Raw genomic sequence first — 27,968 nt, forward strand, 5'->3', positions numbered from 1 at the left:
GGCCACCATTGTTCCTGTTCCCAAGAAAGCTAAGGTAACTGAGCTAAACGACTATCGCCCCGTAGCACTCACCTCCGTCATTATGAAGTGCTTTGAGAGACTAGTCAAGGATCMTATCACCTCCACCCTACCTGACACCCTAGACCCACTCCAATTTGCTTACCGCCCCAATAGGTACAAAGACGACGCAATCACAATCACACTGCACACTCCCCTAACCTATCTGGACAAGAGGAATACCTATGTAAGAATGCTGTTCATCGATTACAGCTCAGCATTTAACACCATAGTACCCTCCGAACTCGTCATTAAGCTCAAGACCATGGGTCTCGACCCCGCCCTGTGCAACTGGGTCCTGGACTTTCTGACGGGCCGCCCACAGGTGGTGAGGGTAGGTAACATCTCCACCCCGCTGATCCTCAACACTGGGGCCCCACAAGGGTGCGTTATCAGCCCTCTCCTGTACTCCCTGTTCACCCATGACTGCGTGGCCATGCACGCCTCCAACTCAATCAAGTTTGCAGACGACACTACAGTGGTAGGCTTGATTACCAACAACGACGAGAAGGCCTACAGGGAGGGGGTGAGGGCCCTCGGAGTGTGGTGTCAGGAAAATAACCTCACACTCAACATCAACAAAACAAAGGAGATGATCGTGGACTTCAGGAAACAGCAAAGGGAGCACCCACCTATCCACATCGATGGGACAGTAGTGAAGGTAGAAAGTTTTAAGTTCCTCGGCGTACACATCACGGACAAACTGAAATGGTCCACCCACACAGACAGCATGGTGAAGAAGGCGCAACAGCGCCTCTTCAACCTCAGGAGGCTAAAGAAATTTGGCTTGTCACCAAAAACACTCACAAACTTTTACAGATGCACAATCGAGAGGATCCTGTCGGGCTGTATCACCGCCTGGTACGGAAACTGCTCCGCCCACAACCGTAAGGCTCTCCAGAGGGTAGTGAGGTCTGCACAACGCATCACCGGGGGCAAACTACCTGCCCTCCAGGACACCTACACCAATGTCACAGGAAGGCCAAAAAGATAATCAAGGACAAGAACCACCCGAGCCACTGCCTGTTCACCCTGCTATCATYCAGAAGGCGAGGTCAGTACAGGTGCATCAAAGCWGGGACCGAGAGACTGAAAAACAGCTTCTATCTCAAGGCCATCAGACTATTAAACAGCCATCACTAACATTGAGTGATTGCTGCCAACATACTGACTCAACTCTAGCCACTTAATAATAAAATATTGGATGTAATAAATGTATCACTAGTCACTTTAAACAATTGCACTTTATATAATGTTTACATACCCTACATTACTCATCTCATATGTATATACTGTACTCTATACCATCTACTGCATCTTGCCTATGCCGTTCGCACATCGCTCATCCATATATTTATATGTACATATTCTTATTCATTCCCTTACACTTGTGTGTATAAGGTAGTTGTTGTGAAATTGTTAGATTACTTGTTAGATATTACTGTGCGGTCAGAACTAGAAACACAAGCATTTCGCTACACTCGCATTAACATCTGCTAAGCATGTGTATGTGACCAATACAATTTGATTTGACTAATACAACTCACATTGCAGTGAAAAAAAATTCTGAATATCAATCTTCAATCGTTTGGCCGATGGTTTCATTGTTTGATTGAGGTCTAGTTCGATAGAGGCAAAAATAATAGCTAATGTAAGCCAACTTTTGGTCAGCTCTCTCTCTAATGGTACATCAACTGGTGAAAGCTTGCCAAGTTTATTTACTTCCATACAAACAACTGCTGTTAGATAGTAATAACAGCCACCTCATATCGCTATCTGACAGATAACTAGAGGCTAGAGCTGACCTGGCTGTGGTAGCTCCTAGCTAGCGTAGCTTATTCATTCACCTCAGTCGAGAGGGGATGAAGCATTAGCTAACGTCCCATGTCAGTTACAATACTAGCTCAGCACTGCGAATAAACACTTGTTNCTTATTCATTCACCTCAGTCGAGAGGGGATGAAGCATTAGCTAACGTCCCATGTCAGTTACAATACTAGCTCAGCACTGCGAATAAACACTTGTTTCGTTTTTGCCAGCTACATCAGTCAACTAAAGAGTAGACCGTTTCTGTTCTGCTACCTTTTACAACTCGGTGAAAGAGTGCAACACGAACACACTGAACCATGCTGGTCTCCCGTGCTGGTCCAGCCAGTCTTCCAGAAGCTTTGCCTTCACACAGCCTGTCAGCCCGCTCTGTGGTGTCAGCGCAGTCCTAAATCCAGTCGGATAAACACTCCAAACAGCCTACCCGACCTATCGGCAGCGGCTGCATGGTCCTAAAGCACACCGTTGTCCTGTTTTGTATCACATTCCAATGCTAAAACTGGGGGGGACAAAAATGCCATTTCAGAATGTGCCCCCCCATCCCCAGTGAGAGTTGCGCCCCTGCGTAGACGTATCTCTTCTTTCCTCTGACTGTCACCTCTCATTACAGCGGGGGGCTGGGGGGGGGGGCTGGGGGTTGCTTCCCACAAAGGTTGATTGACAGGGCGCTTTAAGCCACCCMCTGGGAGGGTTTGTTGCCTGGCCCTGGGGCGAGGGCTGAGGTCAACGTCTTGAGAAGAGATGGAGGCTGGGCCCCAAAGAACAAGGCTAATTATCCTTCATTGTGTGTGTCGCCGTAGTACTGACTCTTTTATACTCTCACTAACTCAACACAGACAGAGAATGTTGTGTGTCAGCTAGTGGGGATAGCAAATACATTAATGTTGCTTTTGTGCAAACAAATATTTGAATTGTGAAATTTTTTTATTTATTTGACAGAACTTCTCTGTGATTGAGGGAACTACAATGAACAYAAATATAAACGCAACATGTAAAGTGTTGKTCCCATGTTTCATGAGCTGAAAAAAAAGAACCCAGAAATGTTCCATACGCACAAAAAGCTTATTTCTCAAAAATGTKGTGCACAAATTTGTTTACATCCCTGTTAGTGAACATTTCTCCTTCTCCAAGATAATACACCTGACAGATGTGGCATATCAAGAAGCTGATTAAACAGCATGAGCATTACACAGGTGCACCTTGTGCTGGGGATGATAAAAGGCCACTCTAAAATCTGCAGTTTTGTCACACAACACAATGCCACAGATGTCTCAAGTTTTGAGGGAGCATGCAATTGGCATGCAGACTGCAGGAATGTCCACYASAACTGKTGCCAGAGAATTTAATGTTTGTTTCTCTACCATAATCTACCAATGYTGTTTTAGATCATTTGGCAGTACGTCCTACTGGCCTCAGAACCGCAGACCACGTGTAACCACGCCARCCCAGGMCCTCCACATCTGGCTTCTTCACCTGCGGGATSGTCTGAGAYSAGMCACCSGGACAGCTGATGAAACTGGGTTTKCACAACCWAAGAATWTCTCCACAAACTGTCAGAAACCGTCTCAGGGAAAGCTCAACTRCGTGCTCGTCGTCCTCACCAGGGTCCTGACCTGACTGCARTTCGGYGTCGWAAYYGSCTTYAGTGGGCAAAKGCTCACCTTCGATGGCCACTGGCASGCTGGAGAAGTGTGCTCTTCACAGATGAATCCTGGTTTCAACTGTACTGGGCAGATGGAAGAGTGTATGGCGTTGTGTGGGTTAGCGGTTTGCTGATGTCAATGTTGTGAACAGAGTTCCCCATGGTGGYGGTGGGRTTATGGTATKGGCAGGCATAAGSTACGGCCCATGAACACAATTGCATGCACAGAGATACCATGACGAGATCCTGAGGCCCATTGTCGTGTCATTCATCCGCCGCCATCACCTCATGTTTCAGCATAATAATGCACGGCCCCATGTCGCAAGGATCTCTACACAATTCCTGGAAGCTGAAAATGTCCCAATTCTTCCATGGCCTGCATACTCACCAGACATGTCACCCATTGAGCAAGTTTGGGATGCTCTGGATTGACGTGTACGACAGCGTGTTCCAGTTCCCGCCAATATCCAGCAACTTCACACAGTCATTGAAGAGGGACAACATCCCACAGACGACAATCAACAAGTCAAATTTATTTATAAAGCCCTTCTTACATCAGCTGATATCTCAAAGTGCTGTACAGAAAGCCAGCCGAAAACCCAAAACAGCAAGCAATGCAGGTGTAGAAGCACAGTGGCTAGGAAAAACTCCCTAGAAAGGCCAAAACCTAGGAAGAAACCTAGAGAGGAACCAGGCTGATCAACTCTATGCGAAGGAGATGTCTCGCTTCATGAAGCAAACGATGGTCCCACCAGATACTGACTGGTTTTCCGATCCACACCCCAAGCTTTTTTTGTGACCAACAGATGCATATCTGCATTCTCAGTCATGTGAAATCCATAGATTAGGGCCTAATTTATTTATTTAAATGAACTGATTTCCTTATAACTGTAACTCAGTAAAATCTTTGAGATTGTTGCATGTTGCATTTACATTTTTGTTCAGTTTAGTTTTATTTCAGAACATTTATGAAACAATAGTTTTATTTCAAAAACGTCAACGCAATTAGTAACTACATAATGTAAACTACATAATGTATTGATAAGTAGTAGAAACAAATAGTTATTCATAGGTTATTACAGTGCATTTMACATTTTGTAGTAAATATGCAACTTCATGTGCTGTAAAACAATCTACCAATAGAACTTTTGGCATTGTCTGCTTCATGCAGGTCTATAGGTTTCAGATGGTATCCATCTATAGAACTYCAGCCTATTGCATTATGGGTTACATAGTGTACATTTGTTCTTGCCTTTGTTTACATTGGTTGACATCACATATTGTTCTCTGCTATTTTCGAAGCTACCTCCATTATAATAATTTTCTGAACATAAGTGCCTGGTTACATGGACCCAAGGTAAGCCAACTCTTGGAGTACAAAGCATGTTCAATGCACTGTTTCCAGTTAAAGTCATTTTAATCCAGGGTCCCTGCAACCAATTAAAGACAGACTGCATCAGGCCCCTTTTGTAAACAGGAACTCAGCAGAAACTCAAAGCCCAAGAGTTACTTTGTGTGTGTGTTTGTGCGAGAACATATGTGTGTGTGTGTGTGTGTGTGTTTAGGGAGAGAGATTGGCCTGGACAGCATGTGAGCCAGATCTCTGTAATTGGGATTCATTACCAATGTGTCATGAATGGGTGAGCTGTTTTTCTAGCCTGGTTAGACTCACCATTTGAACTCTGCTCACAGTAACAGCGTTGCATGTTAGTGCATGTTTACTGTATGGTATCTCTCTTCCGTGTCCGTGCAGATAACCTCAGTGAGGCAGGGTCACAGAGGGATTCAACTTTCCCACAAAGCCATGCGTTTATGTAATGTGGATATAGGATTTCTGCTATCCTACATGAAGTATTTGTCATGCTCCTAAAAGGGCTATGAGATAAAAACAGGATTGCAGGATTAGGTGTAATGGGTTATGATGCCGTTATAATGCATTGTAAGACTTGTCATGAGCACGTATAGCCCCCTTGTGATGTCTTATAATCATCCCATAATGATTTTGACTAAATACTAGCCATTTTGAATTAGTTGAAATGTTGACAGAGATATGAAATAATATACTCCTTATTGTAAGACATGAAAAATACTTTATACCGAGTTAAAAACCATTAGGTCACAGGTAGGCCAAAAAGAGCATGAAGGACATCAACCACCCGAGCCACGACCTGTTCACCCCTCTATCATCCAGAAGGTGACGTCAGTACAGGTGCATCAAAGCTGGGACCAAGAGACTGAAAAACAGCTTCTATCTCAAGGCCATCAAACTAGCCATTACTAGCCAGCTACCACCCAGTTACTCAACCCTGCACCTTAGTGGCTGCTGCCCTATGTACATAGACATGGAATCACTGGTCACTTWAATAATGTTTACATACTGCTTTAGTCATTTCATATGTATATACTGTATTCTACTGTATTTTAGTCAATGCCAATCTGACATTGCTCGTCCTAATATTTATATATTTCTTAATTCCAATGACTAAATATGTGTATGWGACTAATAACATTTTATTTTATTATACCTGCAGGCTTTAAATAAAATGTTACCGGATTACTCAACAAGCCCTTTCAAAAACGAGAAATTCTGTATGGTGTTTGCATCTCTCAAACGTTCTAYGTCTATATCATTGGTTTACGAAATMATTTCCCYAAGTTACTTCTCTCATATTCTGTTGTCTTAGATTTCTGATGATGCGTCGATGGGGTGAATGAATGCAGACTGCTGAGAGACTGCAGTGCTCTACCCAACAGGCTTGCATATCTGTGTGTGTGTSTGCATGMGTGTGTGTATGTGTGTGTGTTTACTTCCACACGCAAAGGTTCCGTAACGCCCTAGCATGTTATAACTACATGGTACATGCGTGACAAACACACTACAATGCCACAGAAAGCAGAACTATAGTGTTGACCAAGACCAGTCCGCTCACCATTTGTACATGCAGGCTGACAATGCAGTGTGATGCACTGCTACAAACCAATCCATACAAACAGGATACATGTCAACATTGTGAAATGTTTAACTGAGGATTGCCTATAGAGGAATATATATGGGTAAATCCCTTAGGAACAGTAATCCTTAGGTTTAGTCAAATTTACTCTGGACCCTTCCTGTTTGGCTCAGCTGATGGCAACAAGCATGATGACCTCATCACAGTACTTGGTCATTGGCCTAGAGACCCTCTATCATTTGGCCAATCGTAGATTGATTTGGTGACGTTACTTTAAAGTCTATCAGGTTTGATAGGGAGGCGGGACAAAGCGCGGACTGACGTCAACGATAGTCTATATAGCGCAGTGGTTGGCTAGACTGGCTAATATACAGGAGAAGAAAGAAATATCAAAAGTATACAACAGAAAAATAACAATAGATACAAAMATTTATATTCAAAATAAATAACAGAAATGGACATTCATAATGTCTAGGTTTTCTATGTTACTTGGTTAAGCGCATCGATCAGCGCAAATAAACAGCTCTAAACTTTTTCTATCCTATTAACTTTACCCTCCCCATTTAGTTGYTGGTTGAACTTCATTTGCCTCTTTTATACTCGCCATGTACAGGTTAAACTACAGGTTAAATATAATTTTGCAGCAGATGTCCTTACATTAACACAACTGCAAAAGCGAGCGTTTTAGAACATCAAATCCTAAATTATCATTTTTATAGGACTATTACCTCCGCTGTCAGTGCCGCTGCATGCGTTTGTAGATTGGTGAGGAGTTATTTTTCTTCCATTCGACCGCCTACTCCCTGTCAGCAGACCTCCCCTAAAGAGCTATTGGATGGCGCAGCCCTGTCCTAAACAGCTGTTTAGTCTTTYCCAACARCACGATTCGACTAAACACGGTGTCAATCAAATGTAGACACTGCCATGTAGCTCCTTGGATTCATGAAATCTACTGGCTACTGTACTCAAATGTGTCCTCTGATTGGCTACATGGACTAGTTGTCAAGGCTTTGGGCTTCATTCACCATTTTGCGACTGTAGTGTAGAATGTACCGAGCAGTAGTTTTACCTCCTTTAAGTTGCTTTACAGACGAAAGATAATATGACAGTCCGTTAATTGTCAACCCTGGATTTCCGACTTTTGGCCAACTATCAATTTTGTTACTGACTCGATAAATATCTGCATTGAAAATAATTTTGTGGTGAGTAAAACCTACAAATCTTTCTTCTGCAGCACTGCAGTAGCCTGTATTGCTTTATCGAGATGCTACGTTGTAGACGTTGTCTACAATAAGCACCCTTTGTAACTACTAATGAAATATCATTTTCCTAGTTTATAATACACTGCGGAGAGAAGCAAAGAGAGGATTGGATGCCACACTTCATTGAAAAGGGAGCGGTACGGGTGGATTGTCAGCCTAAAACTTTTCTCCCAGAAAATATTCAACGCCATAACTGCCATTATAAGAGTGAGACTTCCTAGAAGTGTTTTTCTTCCGTTGCGATTGAAGGCAAAACATTGAAGTCATCTGAATCACCAACATAGAGTTTTTAGCATTATTATCCCTCCATGGGCTACTATTCGTCATACAAAAYGTATATTTCCATCTGTCCTTCGTCTGGGCTTGTGGGCCTCGTTTCTACGTTGTGTCCACAAATGTTACTTTTTATTGTAACTTAATTTACAATGTTGCAGTTTGCACTCGTCGGGAAATGTGTTACTAAGTTGCATCCAGTATYGTCAACATTTTACAGCAATTGTCACACGAATGAATTTACAACATAATTACTTTGGTTTCTGTCGCGCGATGTAATTACATATTGTTTGATTTAAGTAAGCCTACTTACTGTCTGTTTGTAACACCCCATTATAATTTGTTCCACAACACCATATATCGGAATAATGGGCCTTTACATTTTTAATTTCACGTGTAAATGTTGCAAGAAGAAGATTTTTCTAAGCGGCCTTGTGTTGTTTGGCCTGCGTCACTGGACTTCACGGCCCTGTTGTGTAGTAAACTGATAGTAATCGCAAAGCACTATGACCAATAAGAGTGCTTCACACATATACAGCACGGTACTATTCAGCAAAACTAACAGTGACCACATTCTTGCAATCGTTTGCATTTTACCGTACTTCAGTTTAGGGTTGTAGTTTTTTATATTTTTTTTATATCTACATTCAGCCTAAGTCTACTTTAAGTACGTGACATTTGTACATTAGCCGGTAGTTGCACTATAGGTCCATATTCTCCACCAGTTATCAAAGTTTTATAGTTATATATTTATACATCGACGCTGTCGAGGCGTAAAGTCATCCCAGTGTGAATTAACGTTGCTTTCTCGTCATTTCAATGAAATTATGTTGAACCCAACGTGGAATAGACGTTGAATTGACGTCTGTGCCCAATGGGATGTTATGCTAATATGGATTTTCATAATGCTCTAATAGCTCATTACAACAAGTTCTCCAATGGTGACAAATGGCAATGCTAGGTTTATACAGCGTTGATATGGCAACATTTATTGAACATTGAATCAACACAAGATTGAACATGAATGCAATATTGACAAATGGATAAGGCTCATACATTTAGAATGGAAATACCGATGTGCCTTCTCTCGAAGTTGTTATCATTATGACACACCCACATACTTGCTGGCGTGCATAATGCACTWTTGAGTAAACAATGTGCACACCTCCAACTTGAAAAAGGGAAGGCAACAAATTATTTTACGATGACAGTCATTTGAATGCAATCTCAAGTCTCCTGAATATAATTTGCATGACACAGATCCTGGGTTGTAACTGTGTGTATTATCAAACAGCAGTTTACATGTTGTGTGTTCACAACAATACAGGTCTGTAGTTTCTTATTACAAGTAGAGTTCTGTAGAGCTGAACGTATTAAGTGACTTGACATACATGACATTGGAACAACCTAATATTCAATAAATATCATMATTTGTCCCAGACATGTTGTATATGTCTCAAACATACCATGACATGGAGCATTAAATCCAATGTGATTAAAGCAAAACTCATACTCTGCWAAATAATTTGGTCTAGACTTTGATGTTTGTATTTGGTCGTGCTCTATAAGATGATTAGGCTTTTTGTTGAATCACTTTGTGGTGTTGTCTGAAACTGAGGCTGATGGGCACTGTGTACTGGGGAAAAAGAAAGAAAGATAGCCCTACAACACTTGACGCTGCCTGTTTCAATGGAAAACCCAAAGCAAAACGGTTGGTTCTCAGATAGTTTCTTTAACCCACGTAGGTCAGCATTCAACAACATGGATGTTTTCCCTGGCTGTGAAAAATGCCTCTAAATGAGTGGTTGGTATGAAATCTAAGGAGAACGAGAGGGCTAAAGAGACAGGGTAATAAAGTAGCAGGAAGTTAGGTAATGGTCCATGACAGGAAGTGTGGATTGTAGGGGCGGATTGGTTCGGCTACGAAATAGATAAAGGTCACCACCCAGAACGAGTGAGAGAGAGGGGAAAAGAACGCCTGAGTAAGAGAGAGAGAATGAGAGAACTGCGAGTGAACAAGAAGGAATTCCCCCACCTCCACTGCCTTAGCCAAGAAACCAGCGCGCGCGCGCGTGTGTGTGTGTGGGTGTAGACTTGTCTGGACGAGCACTTCCAAATGTGCCTGCCACTATTCTGCTATTCTATATTGTTATATTACTTTACACGTTATATAAGATTGCTTCATTATGGTTTACTTTGTATTCACACAGTGTTAGGTGTTAATTATAAGTAATATAGGCTACATTATGGAATGTACGCATTGTACACTGAGTATACAAAACAATAGGAACACCTTAATATTGAGTTGCACCCCCTTTTGCCCTCAGAACTGCCTCAATTCATCAGGGCATGGACTCTACAAAGTGTCAAAAGCGTTCCACCGGGATGCTGGCCCATGTTGACTCCAATAATTCCCACAGTTGGCTGGATGTCCTTTGGGCGGTGGACCATTCTTGATACACAAGGGAAACCCAGCAGCGTTGCAGTTCGTTACACACTCAAACCGGTGCGCCTGGCATGTACTACCATACCCTGTTCAAAGGCACTTATATTTTTTGTCTTGCCTGTTCACCCTCTGAATGGCACACATACACATCATTGTTTAAATTGTCTCAATGCTTTAAAATCATCCTTTAACCTGTCTGCTCCCCTTAATATACATAGATTATTTCTTTCTTTATTTTATTTAACCTTTATTTAAATAGGCAAGTCAGTGAAGGACAAATTCTTATTTTACAATGATGGCCTACCCCGGCCAAACCCTCCCCTAACCTGGACAATGCAGGGCCAATTGTGCGCCGCTCTATGGGACTCCCAATCACGACCGGTTGTGATAGAGCCCGGGATCTAGCCAGGGTCTGTAGTGATGCCTCTAGCACTGAGATGCAGCGCCTTAGACCGCTGCGCCACTCGGGAGATCTGATTGAAGTGGATTTAACAAGTGACTTCCCTTAAGGGATCATAGCTTTCACCTGGTCAGTCTATGTCATGGAAAGAGCAGGTGTTCCTAATGTTTTGTAATAAAATAGTAATACCCATTATTTCTTGTGTTGGGGGATATATCATTCAATAATTAATATATTACCAAGGACAAAAAATACATGGTTTTATAGAATAGGCCTATATTTGATTATTATTATTTTTTAAATGGGCATTTTACTTTGACAGCCACTTCACCCCACCTCAGCCATTGTCCGGTGAATGGGCTTTTTATAATGTCACAATGCATTTACCACATGAATAATCCAGTCCTCTTTATGTTCTGCTGTGTTTCAGGGTCTGGAATAAGGTGGAAATAGCTGGAGACACAGAAAGAGGAAAGGACGGGATGAGAAAGAGAGGAGCTGGAAGAGCAGGGAAATAGAGGGAGGAGAGTGAGAGGGGCTGGAAGAGCAGAGAAATAGAGGAAGGAGAGAGAGAGGGGCTGGAAGAGCAGGGAAATAGAGGGAGGAGAGAGGAACTGAGAATCTGGTCTCTGGAAAAATAAGCCACTGTAAATCGTAAAGGAAACACAAATGCAGAGATGAAGCCAATTAAAAAGCAAGGAAGGCGCTCGCCCCCGTCGACCCGGGCCAAAGGTGGGAAGAGACGGGGAGCGGTGGACAGTGGGGAGAAAAGAGACTCAGACGAGAACAGAGACCGATCCCCCAAAAGTCAGACCTCACCCCAAACCTCATCTCACTCAGAGTCTTCTCAGGAAGAGTCGGTGACACTTACAGCTAGGGCCAYGCCAGAGAGGGAGGTCCACAGAGAGGGGCCCCGGCTCCCAGAGACAGCGGCYGCAGCAGCAGGGTCCCTCCCTGGGAAGTCAGAGGACTCCCGYCCGGAGAGTGTCAAGTCGCTGAGCGCCCACAGCACAGACAGCAGCAGCAGTGCCGCCAGTGCTGCCAACAGCCCCAACCCCTCGTCCAACCGCAAGACGGCCACCTTCAAGGCCCGCGTCCCCAAGAAGAAGTACACCTCTGAGCACTGTGCTGCTGCAGCTGCTGCCGCCAGCAACCACAGATACCATGGCAACCCCGGCACGCCCCCACTGAGCAGTAGTGCTCACTGTGGCAGTAACACCGGTAGTCAGTCGTCGGGCTTATCTTCGGGGCCCGGGTCGACGGCGAGTGAGGKCGGTTCGCTTACTGACATCAACAGTCAGACCAGGAGACCAGTGGAGGACTACATTACCACTATAGCTCCACCACAGGAYAGGGATAACACACCTGGACCCCCTCCCACAGGGGACAGAGTCAGGAGAGGCCCAGAGGGAGGCAGAGAAATCTCYCCCAGCCCTGTCCGCTGCTCCTCTACAGACACAGCCAGCGAACACGACCCTGACGTGAGCGAGCCACGCCGCGCCAACTTTCCCCACACCAACCCCAGCACCGAAGCACACACACTGGACCTGGTGCAACGTAGCACCCCACGCACTCCGACCCCACAGAGCCTGTCGGACGCGCTCGCCGACGCCCTGGCCAAAGGTCTAAAGAACCAGCGGGTGCTAGCCAGGCAGGCTAGGAGGAGGACTGGAAAGGGGGAAGAGGAGAACGGAAGGGGAGGGGGGAGGGAGAGCATGGACTCAGTGTTCCGAGCGGGCGTGGTGCGGCGGGTGAGCGGCGAGCACGGCAGCCTGGAGGTGCAGCTGAACGGTGAGAAGGAGCTKTACCGCTACCCGTTCCGYGAGGGCSCCCAGGGRCCCGTGGACATYATCATGGACGCCCCGCCGCCTGGCTCCCAGGCCGTGCCCATCGGCACCCCTGTGTGCGTGCCCTTCGGAGGYAAYGAGGACGGCGGCACCACAGAGGCCCAGCGCCAGTGGTACCGAGAGGGCCTGGTCACCCAGGTGGACTCCCACCCGGCTGTGTCCTACCCCTATAGAGTGTTGTTAGAGGACAGAGCGCCACCAGGGGATGAGGAGGGGGATGGCAGGGTGGGCACTCCGACCGCTGTGTGGGTGTCCCGTCAGAGCCTCCGCCTGCTGGTGCCCCCATGGGACCTGGACCTGGGACCCTCTGGAGGGGGGCGAGAGGATGCTGCCGCCGAGAGGGGGAGAGAGAGGGAGAGAGAGGACAGGGACGAAATAGAAGTGGAGCAGGAGCTGTGTTTCCTCAGCCATGGGATGGGGCTCAGCGCAGCTGTGGCTGGGTCCGTGTTGGGGAGGCTTTCATACCCTGGAACGGCCCCCGCCTCCTCATCTTCCTCCACTGTCAGCTCCCCCGTCACCCCCGCCTCGGTGCTGAGTCTGGTGGCCGGAAGAGACTGGGAGCGAGAGAAGGACCTGGTGGAGAGAGAGCGGGAGCTCCAGAGGAAACAAGAGAGAGATAACCGAGAGAGGGCCAAGCACCATCACCACTTCATGCCCCTGACCCCCGAGGAGGACATAGAGGTGTCCCACTTCAGCATGGTGCCCATGGGGGTGGCGGGGGGGGCGGCCAAGGCCCTGGCGGTGTCCCAGCACAGGCACATACTCTCCAAGCCGCCCCCGGGCTACCTCAGCCCCCACCTGTCCGTGGTCCGGGGCCTCGGAGGCACCCCGCTGGTGGGCCCCCACTTGGCCCTCAACCCCCACCCCCCTGCCTCCCCCACGGTGCTAATGGGCCTGGAGTCGGGAGCCCTGGCAGCGGGGGCGGCCGTCATCGCCACCCCTCAGCTCCCTCCTCTGCTCTCCTCGTCCTCCCGCGGCTCCCTGGATAAGCCACCCTCGTCAAACGCCAACTCCCACGGTGCATCTGGAGGGGGTGGAGGCTCGGGTTCGGCGTCCTCGTCGCGCTCCCGCACCCCTCTCACGGCAGCCCAGCAGAAGTACAAGAAGGGCGACGTGGTGTGTACCCCCACGGGCATCCGCAAGAAGTTCAACGGCAAGCAGTGGAGGAGGCTGTGCTCCAGAGAGGGCTGCTCTAAGGAGTCCCAGAGAAGAGGCTACTGCTCGCGTCATCTCTCCATGAGAACTAAAGAGATGGAGGCCAGCGGAGGGGGCAGAGACCGGGGCGGGGCCAGCAGTACGGGCACCCTAACCCCGTCAGACCTGAGGCTGGGCGGCGGCCGGACCAGTTCGGAGTTCGACTGGGACAACACGTCGCGAGACAGCAGCGAAGCGAGCAGTAGGGGAGGGGATTCACGCCCCCGCWTGGTCCTGCCCTCGYTCCTGCCCCAGGACYTATCACRCTTCGACTTTGATGAGTGCGAGGCGGCCACMATGCTGGTRTCTCTGGGCAGCTCCCGCTCAGGCACCCCCTCCTTCTCTCCCATCTCCAACCAGTCGCCCTTCTCGCCCACACCGTCGCCCTCGCCATCCCCGCTCCTCAGCTTCCGCCCGGCCACCTTCAGCCCCATCACGGCCCCGCCTTCTCTCACCCCTCGCCGCCACCGCCATCTGAGCGGGACTAAGATGAGCACGCCGGGCTCGGAGCGCGAGCGCCACCTGTCGGGCATCGTACCCACCTTCCAGACCAACCTCACCTTCACCGTGCCCATGAGCCCCAGCAAGCGGAAACTGGATGCCCTTCCTCCGCCACTGCCCCTCCCCGATCAGCAGCTAGGGGAGACTATAGGCCTCCGGCCAGCCGCCTTCAGGGTGCTCTCCCCTCAGAGCCAGCCCACCACCCCCTCCTCGCTCTCCTTCCCCCGGCYCCGGAGCGCCACCAGCCGCCCCCCGTCATCCGCCGCCTCCACCCCTCCGCCCATGCTGGTGTCCCCCACCCCTCCCTCCCCACTGCCCCAGGACCCCAGCCTCCGCCGCATCGTGCCCCTGCGAGACTCCCCCGTCATCGTGAGGAACCCCGACGTCCCCCTGGCCAAGTTTACCGAGGGCCCCTTAGGGAGGAGGGGAGCAGGGGGCTGCTCCTCCAGAGACCACAGYCAGCCCCTGCACCTTGCCACCGGCCTCCAAACACCCGTGCCCATCAACGGAGCCGATACCAATGGAGCGGTCCTCATGCGAAACCCCGCCTCCAACCTGGTCCTTGTAACCTCCTCCCAGTCCCTGACCCCAGCCGTCGCCGGACACCCTGCCCACTCCAGCCCCACCCTCAGTGGTGGCTCCGCCTCCATCTCCTCTACTGGCTCCGCTCTCTCCAGCTCTGGATCAGGCGGTAGGGAGTGGGAGAGGAAGTCCGTAGGGCATCAGGACGCCATTGGAGGGACACTGCCCCAGCCGGTAGCCTGCCACCCCTCGCCCACTGCCCTGCTGCCMCTCATCCTACCAGCCGAGTCCCCTCAACCTGCACCCCGCAAGGACATCATCATGGGACGGCCCGGGACAGGTAACACCACAATCATTATACCACGACTAAGGGCTGTGTCCATGCACTTTTGTCGTGCGAAAGAACAGCCCTTATCCGTGGTATATTAGCCATATATCACACCCACTCGTGCCTTATTGCTTAAGTATAAGTCTTAGTATATAGGGGTTAGTATAAAGAGGTTAGTATATAGGGGTTAGTATTAGAGGTCGACCGATTATGATTTTTCAACGCCGATACCAATTTATTGAAGGACCAAAAGAAGCCGATACCGATTAATCGGTAGAATTACAACAATACTGAATGAACAATGAACACTTTTATTTTATCTTAATATAATACATAAATAAAATCAATTTTGTCTCAAATAAATAATGAAACATGTTCCAATTTGGTTTAAATAATGCAAAAACACAGTGTTGGAGAAGAAAGTAAAAGTGCAATATGTGCCATGTAAAAAAGCTAACGTTTAAGTTCCTTGCTCAGAACATGAGAACATATGAAAGCTGGTGGTTCCTTTTAACATGAGTCTTCAATATTCCCAGTTAAGAAGTTTTAGGTTGTAGTTATTATGGGAATTATGACGCGTCCACTATTTCTCTCTATACCGTTTGTATTTCATATACCTTTGACTATTGGATGTTCTTATAGGCACTATAGTATTGCTATCCTAATCTCGGGAGTTGATAGGCTTGAAGTCATAAACAGCGCTGTGCCTCAAGCATTGCTAAGAGCTGCTGGAAAACGCCGTAAAGTGCAGTTTGAATGAATGCKTACGAGCCTRCTGCTGTCTACCACTGCTCAGTCAGACTGCTCTATCAAATATCAAATCATAGACTTAATTATAATATAATAAACACACGGAAATACGATCCTTAGGTCATTAATATGGTCAAATCCGGAAACKATCATTTCGAAAACAAAACGTTTATTCTTTCAGTGAAATACGGAACCGTTCTGTATTTTATCGAACGGGTGGCATCCATAAGTCTAAATATTGCTGTTACATTGCACAACTTTCAATGTTATGTCATAATTATGTAGAATTCTGGCAAATTAAATACAATCTTTGTTAGGAAGAAATGGTCTTCACACCGTTCGCAACGAGCCATGCGGTCCAAACTGCTGCATATACCCTGACTGCTTGCACTGAACGCAAGAGAAGTGACACATTTTCCCTAGTTAATATTGCCTGCTAACATGAATTTCTATTACCTAAATATGCAGGTTTAAAAATATATACTTGTGTATTGATTTTAAGAAAGGCATTGATGTTTATGGTTAGGTACATTTGTGCAACGATTGTGCTTTTTTCGCAAATGCGCTTTTGTTAAATCATCACCCGTTTGGTAAAGTTGAAGTAGGCTGTGATTTGATGATAAATTAACAGGCACCGCATTAACAGGCACCGCTAGTTAACCAAGTAATATCATCAACCATGTGTAGTTAACAAGTGATTATGTTAAGATTGATTGTTTTTTATAAGATAAGTTTACCTTGGCTCCTTGCAGCCACAAGGTCCTCTTGATACTGCACTCGCGTAACAGGTGGTCAGCCTGCCACGCAGCCTCCTCGTGGTTTGCAATGTAATCGGCCATAATCGGCATCCAAAAAAGGCAGATTACCAATTGTTATGGAAACTTGAAATCGGCCCTAATTAATCGGCCATGCCAATCGACCTCTAGTTAGTATATAGGGGTGTATAGGGGTTAGTATATAGGGGTGTATAAGGGTGTATAGGGGTTAGTATTTAGGGGTTAGCATAAAGGTGTTAGTATATAGGGGTGTATAGGGATTATTATAAAGGGGTTAGTATAAAGGGGTTAGTATATAGGGGCGTATAGGGGTTAGTATATAGAGGTGTATAGGGGTTAGTGTATAGGGGTTAGTATATAGGGGTGTATAGGGGTTAGTATATAGGGGTGTATAGGGGTTAGTATATAGAGGTTAGTATATAGAGGTGTATAGGGGTTAGTATATAGAGGTGTATAGGGGTTAGTATAAAGGGGTTAGTATATAGAGGTGTATAGGAGTTAGTATATAGAGGTGTATAGGGGTTAGTATATTTTATTTATTTATTTATTTCACCTTTATTTAACCAGGTAGGCAAGTTGAGAACACGTTCTCATTTACAATTGCCTGGCCAAGATAAAGCAAAGCAGTTCGACACATACAACACAGAGTTACACATGGAGTAAAACAAACATACAGTCAATAATACAGTAGAAAAATAAGTCTATATACAATGTGAGCAAATGAGGTGAGATAAGGGAGGTAAAGGCAAAAAAAAAAGCCATGGTGGCGAAGTAAATACAATATAGCAAGTAAAACACTGGAATGGTTGATTTGCAGTGGAAGAATGTGCAAAGTAGAGATAGAAATAATGGGGTGCAAAGGAGCAAAATAAATAAAAATAACGTAGGAAAGAGTAGTTGTTTGGGCTAAATTATAGATGGGCTTTGTACAGGTGCAGTAATCTATGATAGCTGCTCTGAGCAGCTGGTGCTTTAAAGCTAGTGAGGAGATAATGTTTTCCAGTTTCAGAGATTTTTGTAGTTCGTTTCAGTCATTGGCAGCAGAGAACTGGAAGGAGAGGCGGCCAAAGGAAGAATTGGTTTTGGGGGTGACAGAGAGATATACCTGCTGGAGGCGTGCTACAGGTGGGTGCTGCTATGGTTGACAGCGAACTGAGATCAAGGGGACTTTACCTAGCAGGATCTTGTAGATGACCTGGAGCCAGTGGGTTTGGCGACGAGTATGAAAGCGAGGGCCAGCCAACGAGAGTGTACAGGTCGCTAAGTGGTGGGAAGTATATGGGGCTTTGTGTGACAAAACGGATGGCACTGTGATAGCTGTGCATCCAATTTATTGAGTAGGGTATTGGAGGCTATTTGTAATGACATCACCGAAGTCGAGGATTGGTAGGATGGTCAGTTTTACAAGGGTATGTTTGGCAGCATGATGTGAAGGATGCTTTGTTGCGGAATAGGAAGCAATTCTAGATTTAACTTTGGATTGGAGATGTTTGATGTGCAGTCTGGAAGGAGAGTTACAGTCTAACCAGACACCTAGGTATTTGTAGTTGTCCAGCATATTCTAAGTCAGAGCCGTCCAGAGTAGTGATGTTGGACAGGCGGGCAGGTGCAGGCAGCCGATGGTTGAAGAGCATGCATTTAGTTTTACTTGTATTTAAGAGCAATTGGAGGCCACGAAGGAGAGTTGTATGCATTGAAGCCTCGCCTGGAGGGTTGTTAACACAGTGTCCAAAGAAGGCCAGAAGTATACAGAATGGTGTCAGTCTGCGTCAGAGGTGGAATCAGAGACTCACCAGCAGCAAGAGACGACAATCATTGATATATACAGAAGAGAGTCGGTCCAAGAATTGAACCTGTGGCACCCCCATAGAGTTTGCCGAGTAGAGGTGTTATGCGCGGTTAGTATATAGAACGGTTAGTATATAGAGTGTATAGGGCGTAGTAATAGAGTGATACGGGTTCAGATATATGAGGGTTAGTATATAGAGGTTAGTATATAGAGGTGTATAGGGGTTAGTATATAGAGGTCTATAGGGGTTAGTATACAGATTAGTATATAGAGGTGTATAGGGGTTAGTATATAGAGGTGTAATAGAGGGTTTAGTATGTAGGGGTGTTATAGGGGTTAGTATATAGGGGTGTATAGAGGTTAGGGCTATATAGACATGATAGTAACATACATCAGTAATAAGGGAAATGGGAGAGTTATTATTGGAGGGATGCGACACCATTCTTCTATGAGAAATTCCATCATTTGGTGTTTTGTTGATGTTGTTGAAAAACGCTGTCGCTCCAGAATCTCCTCTGAGTGTTCCATTGAGTTGAGATGTGGTGACTGAGACGGCCATGGCATATGGTTACATGGTTTTCATGCTTGTTCTGCCTGCGGTTATGGAACCCCTACCGTCCCAGACCTGCTGTTTTCAACTCTTAATGACGTTGAAAAGCCAACTGACATTTATTTCCTGATTATTATTTGACCATGGCTTGTCACTTATGAACATTTTGAACATCTTGGCCATGTTCTGTTATAATCTCCACCCGGCACAGCCAGAAGAGGACTGGCCACCCCTCATATCCTGGTTCATCTCTAGGTTTCTTCCTAGGTTTTGGCTTTTCTAGGGAGTTTTTCCTAGCCACCGTGCTTCTACACCTGCATTGCTTGCTGTTTGGGGTTTTAGGCTGGGTTTCTGTACAGCACTTCGAGATATTAGCTGGGCAATATAATATATACGAAGGGCAATATAAAATAAACTTGATTTGATTTGATCAAACCATTCAGTGACCACTCATGCCCTGTGCATGGGGGCCTTGTAATCCTGGAAGAGTCCACTCCCGTCAGGGTAGAAATGATTCACCACAGGTTGAATGTGATCACTCAGAATGGCTGTGTATTTATTGCCGTTTACCTTGCCCTCTAAGGGGTTGTGTGGATCTAAACCATGCCAGGAAACTGCACCCCCACATCGTAACAGAGCCGCCAAGAACCCTCATTTACTCAAGTGTTTCCTTTATTTTGGCGGTTACCTATGTGTAAAAATGAGTGACTTCAGTGACAAGAAATGTACACTTGTACTTTTGCATCATGGCCGCAAGAATGCTGTGTGGGGCATTACGTAGTAGGCAGCTAAATATAATGTTGGTCTGGTATGTCTTTCAGAATGTGTGTGGTGTGTGGTTTGGTGTAGGGGAGGGGGTGGGGGGGTGTCAACGAGTGTGTGATACAGGGTGTTGGTCTGTGTGCTTCAGTTTCAGTTAAACTTTTAAAAGGAATGTGTCTAGACATGCAAGGCTGCTGACAAATGCACACACAGTCACACACACACACACACACACACACACACACACACACACAGTCACACACACACAGCGCTCAATATAGCAGACAATGCACAACCTCGGGCAGAGTACCAAGGGCAAGTCCAGTGTTTTTTTTTTATCCCACTGAACTGAAAAGGAGTAATCATATTGCAGTGTTGTCATGGATACTTTGTCTCTCCATAGAATTTGTGCAGTTAAACTTAGAACTCTCTCTCTGCTTGTTGGATCGTGCTTCTCTCTGCTTTTCTATCACTTATTCTCTATGGGGGCGAATCCTAACTTCCACTTCAAATTTTCACTTCGTCCCATTGAAGTCAATGGGAGATTAAGTGAACGTGTAGATTAAATGGAAGTTAGGATTYGCCCCTWTGCTTCTGCTSCTAACTTTCTTCTAGAATCTAAAACCCCATAGACACCAGTTAGTATTTTCAATGTAACAGTCTCTCAATGTAACACTCTCTAGACCAGTAGTCTCGAAGTGTGTGTATGAAATGACATGCTCCCCCCCATGACCCTCCCGCGTGTCATGAGATTATCTGAGGAGGGCTTGCAAGTTAACCACTTCAAACACTTCTGAGAAGAAAACCCTCTCTCTTGTAAACACAACTCATTCATCCTTCCTCGTGTACAGTATCTCACCTGACCAACATCGAATCAAAYGGAATGTTATTTGTCACATGCTTCATAAACAACAGGTGTGGACTAACGGTGAAATGTTTACTTACGGGTCCTTCCCAACAATGCAGAGAGAAAGAAAATAGAGAAATAATAGAAAAGTAAWACACGTAGTAATAAGCAGTAATAAATACTCAATGAGCAAACGATAACTTGGCTTTATACAGTGGGTTTTATTTTATTTTAATKTACCTTTATTTAACTAGGCAAGTCAGTTAAGAACAAATTCTTATTTACAATGACGACCTRCCAAAAGGCTAAAGGCCTCCTGCAGGGACGGGGAATGGAATAGAAAATATAGAAATATAGTATAAAACACACATCACGACACGAGAGACAACACAACACTACATAAAAAGAGACCTAAGACGACAACAGAGCAAGGTAGCTACACATGACAACACAGCATGGTAGCAACACAACWTAACAACAACATGGTAGCAACACAACATCGTAGCAGCATAAAACGTGGTACAAACATTATTGGGCACAGACAAACAGCACAAAGGGCAAGAAGGTAGAGACAACAATACATCACGCGAAGCAGCCACAACTGTCAGTAAGAGTGTCCATGACTGAGCCTTTGAATGAAGAGATGGAGATAAAACTGTCCAGTTTGAGTGTTTGCTGCAGCTCGTTCCAGTCGCTAGCTGCAGCGAACTGAAAAGAGGAGCGACCCAGAGATGTCTGTGCTTTGTAGACATTTAACTAGGTACCAGTACCTAGTCGATGTGCAGGGGTACGAGGTAATTGAGGTAGATACTGTATGTACATACAACTAGGAATAAAGTGACAGATAATAATAGCAGCAACAGCATATGTGATGAGTCAGAAAAGTTTGTCCAAAAAAGTATGTCAATGCAGATAGTCCAGGTAGCTATTTGGTTAACTTTTTAACCAACTATTTAGCAGTCTTATGGCTTGGGGGTAGAAGCTCTTCGGGGTCCTGTTGGTTCCAGACTTGGTGCATTGGTACCGCTTGCCATGCAGTAGCAGAGAGAACAGTCTATGACTTGGGTGGCTGGAGTCTTTGATAATTTTCAGGGCCTTCCTCTGACACTGCCTGGTATAGAGGTCCTTGATGGCAGGGAGCTCGGCCCCAGCGATGTACTGGGACGTACGCACTACCCTCTGTAGCACCTTGTGGTCGGATGCCAAGCAGTTGCCATACCAAGCGGTGATGCAGCCAGTCAAGATGCTCTCAATGGTGCAGCTGKAGAACATTTTGAGAATCTGMKGGCCCGTACCAAATCTTTTCAGCCTCCTGAGGGGGAAGAGGCGTTGTCGTGCCCTATTCAGGACTGTGTTGGTGTGTGTGGACCATAGTAGATCCTTAGTGATGTGGACMCTCAGGGGTCACTTGAAAATGTCAGGGGAACAATCTCAATGTGACTCAAAAATCGTAAAAGAAGTTGCAATGTGTGAGACCCCATATATACAGTATATGTTGTTCTTGACCAACTAGGTTGTCATTGTGAAATATAATTTGTACTTGGAGAAATATCTGAATCAATTGAAGCATATTATATACTAACCAAGACCTATGTTCCATTTCCAATAAGACCCTGTATGTTAGTATTCCATTTGACTGTATGACCGTTAACCAGTGTGGATTCCAACATGGTGGGTCACTTCCCAATGGGGCTGAGATGGACATGACTAAAGACTGGGCTCTAACAGGAAATATTTTGTTTTTCTTAAGGGTCACAAGAGAATTCAAATGGCGGGGAATTCGGTGTGGACACGCCGTCATGGCACAAAGACAATTTGGGAACCACTTCAGTTAACCCTCACTATTTGAGATTTTGTTTGAAATCACCAGCTATTCATAATATTTTCCTTCCGAATCCGCCTTTTCCTCCCACAGTATGGACCAATGTGGAGCCCCGGTCAGTGCCAGTGTTTCCTTGGCATTCATTGGTCCCTTTCCTGGAGCCCAGCCAGTCGAGTGCGGCTGCCCAGCCCACTGATGGCCAACAGCTTGTCAATCAGAGCAACGGTGAGGATTTGATCAACACTCATGTGTTGAAATAAATAGGCCTATTCTGATCAGGTTGCATACACAACTCATTTGTGTTGTACTTACTTATATTGTAAAGATATTTATGGGGAAAAGTGTACAGTATACCGTATTGCATCGTTCACTATTTGCTGCATCACTTCATAAATAAATAACTGAACTAAAATAAGTACAAATAACAGTACAAATTTAAAAAAAAACTTTTATGTTGGTGACATTCAACCTGCCTGTTTTTACATTGAGATTTAATTACATGGATTACATTGAGTTTATTATCGAGTCCAAGAATCATAATTTCTCTATGAAACCATTTTAGCTACTTAATGTAAGGGATAATCAACAAGGGGCTATGCGTTCTCTGTAAATAATGCATCGTGCGGAAGGTAGGTGCCACGACACAGAGCAGAGCGATAATTACCAACCATTTATAGATGAGGGATAAAAACCAACCAGGATCCACCAGCTAACTCCCCTCTCTCTTGKTCAGAGCCTCGTTGTGGGGTGGCCCTAGTGAGTGACGGACGGGTGGGCCCACCAGATGCAGGACGAGGGTCTCCATCCCGCCCACCGCCCTCCTCCAATGACAACAACCCCCAAGCTGAAAGAGCAGAAAGAGGCGGAGCCGACAGCGAGACGGAGAGCGATGCAGATGACCCGTACGTTTTTTTCTAGGTTGTTTAATGGTCGTTCGAAAGTGTGTMATCTGTTGTATTGCAGGTGACACACTACAAGWGGGATGTAAAAKGAAATAATGTTGTCTGTAATATTTGAAAGCCCCTCTAGGGCTTTCTACAATAGTCTTTCACAAAGGCTTGCGTTGCAGTAGGAACCAGGAAAGACYGGTGCTCTTTCAATTGCTCTAGCTTCATTGATTGTTGAATACATTTAGTTTGATGGAGAGACCTACRTAGAGCAAATGTTATAGCTGTGTTTGTATACAGTTGAATGTACCACTTTAAACCCCCAAATGTGCCTTAGAAATTAAATGATGAAGAAGGATAAAGCTTTTTGCCTACTCAACAATTCTTAATCAAGGTATGTTACTACGGACATATTCTCTGAAGAAATAGCTATTAGCACATCATTGAAAAAAGATTGGAAAATCTGCCCTTTTTTCTGGTTCTCCTAACACATTAACACATTATTATGTTTTTCTGATTGGCAGGCCATATTCACATTACGTTTCTGATTGGGCAGGCCATATTCACATTACGTTTCTGATTGGCAGGCCATATTCACATTACGTTTCTGATTGGCAGCCATATTCACATACGTTTCTGATTGGCAGGCCATATTCAAATTACATTTCTGATTGGCAGGCCATATTCACATTACGTTTCTGATTGGCAGGCCATATTCACATTACGTTTCTGATTGGCAGGCCATATTCACATTAAGATTTTCTGATTGGCAGGCCATATTCACATTGAGTTTCTGATTGGCAGGTTCTTTCCGGGTGTAGCAAATGATGCTGCCCCGTCTACAGGCACTATGAAGAGGCGGACTCAGTCCCTCAGTGCTCTTCCAAAAGATGGAGACAGAAAGGTRAGCTCTCTGCTTGACTGTCTCTGGCTTTTATTTTATTAGCTGTGTCTCTCAGTCCAATATCTCCCACTCACATACAGTATGTGTCCCTCTCTCTGTGTGCCATTAGCTCAAACTTGAAATTGCCGTTATCTACAGATCAAGGATCAGATTACATGACCCCCAATGTCAATCTTACCATTAGGGGGATAAAGAATATCTAACCCTGTATCAGTGGTTAGGGTCAAATTCGAACTACTCCTTGTGGCTCATGGCTTCCATGCACCCTCTTACCTCGCTCTCTCGGTCTTAGAGGGAAAAGGACCACATTCGGCGGCCAATGAACGCGTTCATGATCTTTAGCAAGCGTCACCGGGCGCTGGTGCACCAGAGGCACCCCAACCAGGACAACCGCACGGTCAGCAAGATCCTGGGCGAGTGGTGGTACGCCCTGGGGCCACAAGAGAAGCAGAAGTACCACGACCTCGCCTTCCAGGTACATACCAATGATGTACAGTGCATTCAGAAAGTATTCAGACCCCTTGACTTTTTCCACATTTTGTTACGTTACAGCCTTATTCAAAAAAATAAATATCCTCATCAACACACAATACCCCATAATGACGAAGCAAAAACTGGTTTTTAGACATTTTTACAAATGTATTAAAAATAAAAACGGATATATCACATTTACGTAAGTATTCAGACCCTTTACTCKGTACTTTGTTGAAGCACCTCTGGAAGCAATTACAGCCTTGAGTCTTCTTTGGTATGASGCTACAAGCTTGGCACACCTGTATTTGGGGAGTTTCTCCCATTCCTCTCTGCAGATCCTCTCAAGCTCTGTCAGGTTGGATGGGGAGTGTCACTGTACAGCTATTTTCAGGTCTCTCCAGAGATGTTCGATCTGGTTCAAGTCCGGTCTCTGGCTGGGCCACTCAAGGACATTCAGAGACTTGTCCCGAAGCCACTYCTGCGTTGTCTTGGCTGTGTGCTTAATGKAAGTCACTGTGTTCCTKGGGACCTTCAATGCTGCTGAAATRTTTTGGTACCCTTCCCCAGATCTGTGCTTCRACACAATCCTGTCTCAGAGCTCTACGGACAATTCCTTCGACCTCATGGTTMGTTTTTTTCTCTGACATGCAATGTCAACTGTGGGACCYATTATAGACAGGTGTGTGCCTTTCCAAATCATGTCCAATCAATTGAATTTACCACAGATGGACTCCAATCAAGTTGTAGAAACATCTCAAGGATGATCAAAGGAAACAGGATGCACCTGAGCTCAATTTCGAGTCTCATAGCAAAGGGTCGGAATTCTTATAAGGTATTTTTTATAAATTTGCAAACATTTCTAAAAACCTGTTTTCACTTTGTCGTTGTGGGGTATTGCTGAGGATTTTTGTATTTATTTAATCAATTTTTGAACAAGGCTGTAACATAACAAAATGTGGAAAAAGTCAAGGGGTCTGAATACTTTCCGAAGGCACTGTATATAAACCCTGGATGACCGACAGGGTATTGAAGCCACTGCACAGTCATCTTGGTTTCTCCTCCAGTGTAAAAAAGATTTTGGAAGCTATAGAAATTAATTTATTAATGTCTACATTCATTTTTTGCATGTTTATTCTATTACAGACACCCTAATGCATACGTTTAAATTATATTATGTTAGCTAAATATAAAAATGTAATTAAAAATATATATAAAAACATTTTCCTTCAAGTATTTTTTTTAAGAGAGTTCTAATGTTACTGTCCCCACTACAGAGAAAATACTTAAATACATGTAGTTTTGTTCTTGAAACATTGAATTTAAATACTGTATAATTCCATTCATTCCTATGGAAGACTGCTCCTACTGGGGGAGTGCCAATATGGCCGACCGGTGGCTTCAAAGCCTCTCAATGGCCAATACAGAGCATCAGCAATCCAGGGTTTATTATATACATCATTGGTACATAGACCATACAGCACAAACAGATCTGGGACCAGGCAATAATGATTATGTTAATATCAAAAGATTGTGTTGTTTATTGTGCCTTTCAATATACCCAAGGACTCTGAACCCGGAGAATAGGATATTCGGTTTTCTTTCTGTCCTTCCTTCTATCCTTTTCATGTTATGACTCTTTTTGACTGACTCCATTCTCCCTCCCTCCATTCCTCCCTCCCAGGTGAAGGAGGCTCACTTCAGGGCCCACCCAGACTGGAAGTGGTGCAACAAGGACAGGAGGAAGTCTATCTCTGAGGGCCGAGAGACCCCAGGGGCCAAAGAGGCACGCGAGAGGAGCATGTCGGAGAGCGCAGGTCAGAGTGTGTGTGTGTGTGTGTGTCTTTTCACCATAGGTGTGTTTGCATTCGTGTATGTTTATTTATCATCTTAAGGTCTTACACTTTACTTACAGGAACATGTACATCATAGTGAGAGGACTGTAATGAAAAGTGTTACCTACTTATTGGTATGTGTCTGTACTCCACTCCTCTGAGGGTGCGTGTGGGTGGGTTTGTTTTTCCCTGTGCTTGTACAAGCTATTTTGAATCATCTTGGTTGTGTGTAATTGTATGAGTGCGTTTACTATTTTTAAATGTCTTGCATGCAATATACGCTATTGGCCTGTTTCCCGGACACTGGACGAAATGGCAAACTCAATTGAGAATCTCCATTGAAAGTGCTTTTTAGTCCAGCACTACGCTTAATGTGTGTCTGGGAAACCAGCCTTGTTTAATGTGTATATGGTTTTACTAAGACTCTTTCTCCCCCCTCCTCCTCCATAGAGCCCGAGTCAGTGTCTCAGGGCATGGAGGTGAAGGGTACGGCAGGCCCGGGCTGGCCTGGGGGCTCTGAGCATCATGTGGGGGACTACAGTGGCCAGCTCCCTCGCCCCCGTGCCTTCTCCCAGAGTGCAGTACACAGCCTGGAGAGGAGGGAGCGGACCAGAGATGTGGAGAAGGTACAGGACTGATATAGTTAGTGGCATCCCTTTTTCTTCCGTTCTACCTATTTTGTGCGCCATTTTCCACTGCTTATCCTTTTTTYTTTYKYWTTTYYTTTTTTYCCCATCATTCTTCTCTCTCTGTTTAGCAATAGTTCCACAGTAACAGACTGCGTTACAGTATATCTCAAAGCACTTAGCATAGTAAGAAGGGAACTCRCCCATTTTTACTTCCAATGTATGGCGCCCTCACCCAGGTGATGCACGGCGGCCAATGGAGCCGTGGAGCTAACTTCTGGCTCTGCATTTCTCACCCAGTTGTGTCGAGAAGGGACCRGCTCGTTCCGCAGCCGCCCCCCTACTCTCTCCCTGGCACAGTGTGGGGCCAGCGAGGACGTGACCAGCGACGAGGAGCGCATGGTTATCTGTGAGGAAGAGGGGGACGATGATGTCATGGGTGAGGTCACAGTCATATTTAGGGGGTGTTGCTAAATTCACTCTGGAGTGCCAGAGTGTGCTCAGAGTGCGCTCTGGGCGTTCGTAAATTCAGAGCGTTTCGCTCTCGGAGCGTTCAGAGTGCACACTGGTCGCTTTGGCCGACGAGTAGCGATGATCTGAGCGTTCTGACCTCACAAMGTCAGTGAAGCACCCACGCTAACTGGCTAACGTTGGCTAGCTTGCTAGCTACTTCCAGACACAAATGRGAGAACACCTCACT

At 45.6% G+C, this 27,968-nt stretch overlaps 1 protein-coding gene and 2 long non-coding RNA genes across 5 annotated transcripts in view; 2 read left to right on the forward strand and 1 right to left on the reverse strand.

Annotated features, from left to right (window-relative positions):
• The window catches only part of LOC139023309 (uncharacterized), a 376,026-nt gene that overhangs the window by 339,699 nt on the left and 8,359 nt on the right, over positions 1-27,968 (reverse strand). The gene's annotated exons all lie outside the window — the stretch shown is intronic.
• cica (capicua transcriptional repressor a) overlaps positions 7,486-27,968 on the forward strand; it is a 35,130-nt gene continuing 14,647 nt past the window's right edge. Inside the window, exons 1-10 of one of the 3 annotated variants that reach the window (XM_070436196.1) lie at positions 7,486-7,678; positions 10,339-10,517; positions 11,288-15,261; positions 22,639-22,770; positions 23,279-23,447; positions 24,237-24,336; positions 24,629-24,811; positions 26,492-26,624; positions 27,093-27,268; positions 27,569-27,707. In XM_070436196.1, coding sequence (XP_070292297.1) covers positions 11,535-15,261; positions 22,639-22,770; positions 23,279-23,447; positions 24,237-24,336; positions 24,629-24,811; positions 26,492-26,624; positions 27,093-27,268; positions 27,569-27,707 — 4,759 coding nt within the window. In that variant the 5' untranslated portion in view covers positions 7,486-7,678; positions 10,339-10,517; positions 11,288-11,534. The remainder of the gene's footprint in view (positions 7,679-10,338; positions 10,518-11,287; positions 15,262-22,638; positions 22,771-23,278; positions 23,448-24,236; positions 24,337-24,628; positions 24,812-26,491; positions 26,625-27,092; positions 27,269-27,568; positions 27,708-27,968) is intronic. The other 2 variants (XM_023974865.2, XM_070436197.1) reach the window with 2 other exon arrangements.
• On the forward strand, positions 17,061-18,860 carry LOC139023310 (uncharacterized). Its single transcript, XR_011474446.1, has 3 exons — positions 17,061-17,110; positions 17,187-17,296; positions 18,764-18,860. It is a non-coding gene; the product is annotated as an uncharacterized lncRNA (long non-coding RNA).

The sequence above is a fragment of the Salvelinus sp. IW2-2015 genome, linkage group LG30, assembly GCF_002910315.2.
Source record: "Salvelinus sp. IW2-2015 linkage group LG30, ASM291031v2, whole genome shotgun sequence".
Classification (NCBI taxonomy): domain Eukaryota; kingdom Metazoa; phylum Chordata; class Actinopteri; order Salmoniformes; family Salmonidae; genus Salvelinus; species Salvelinus sp. IW2-2015.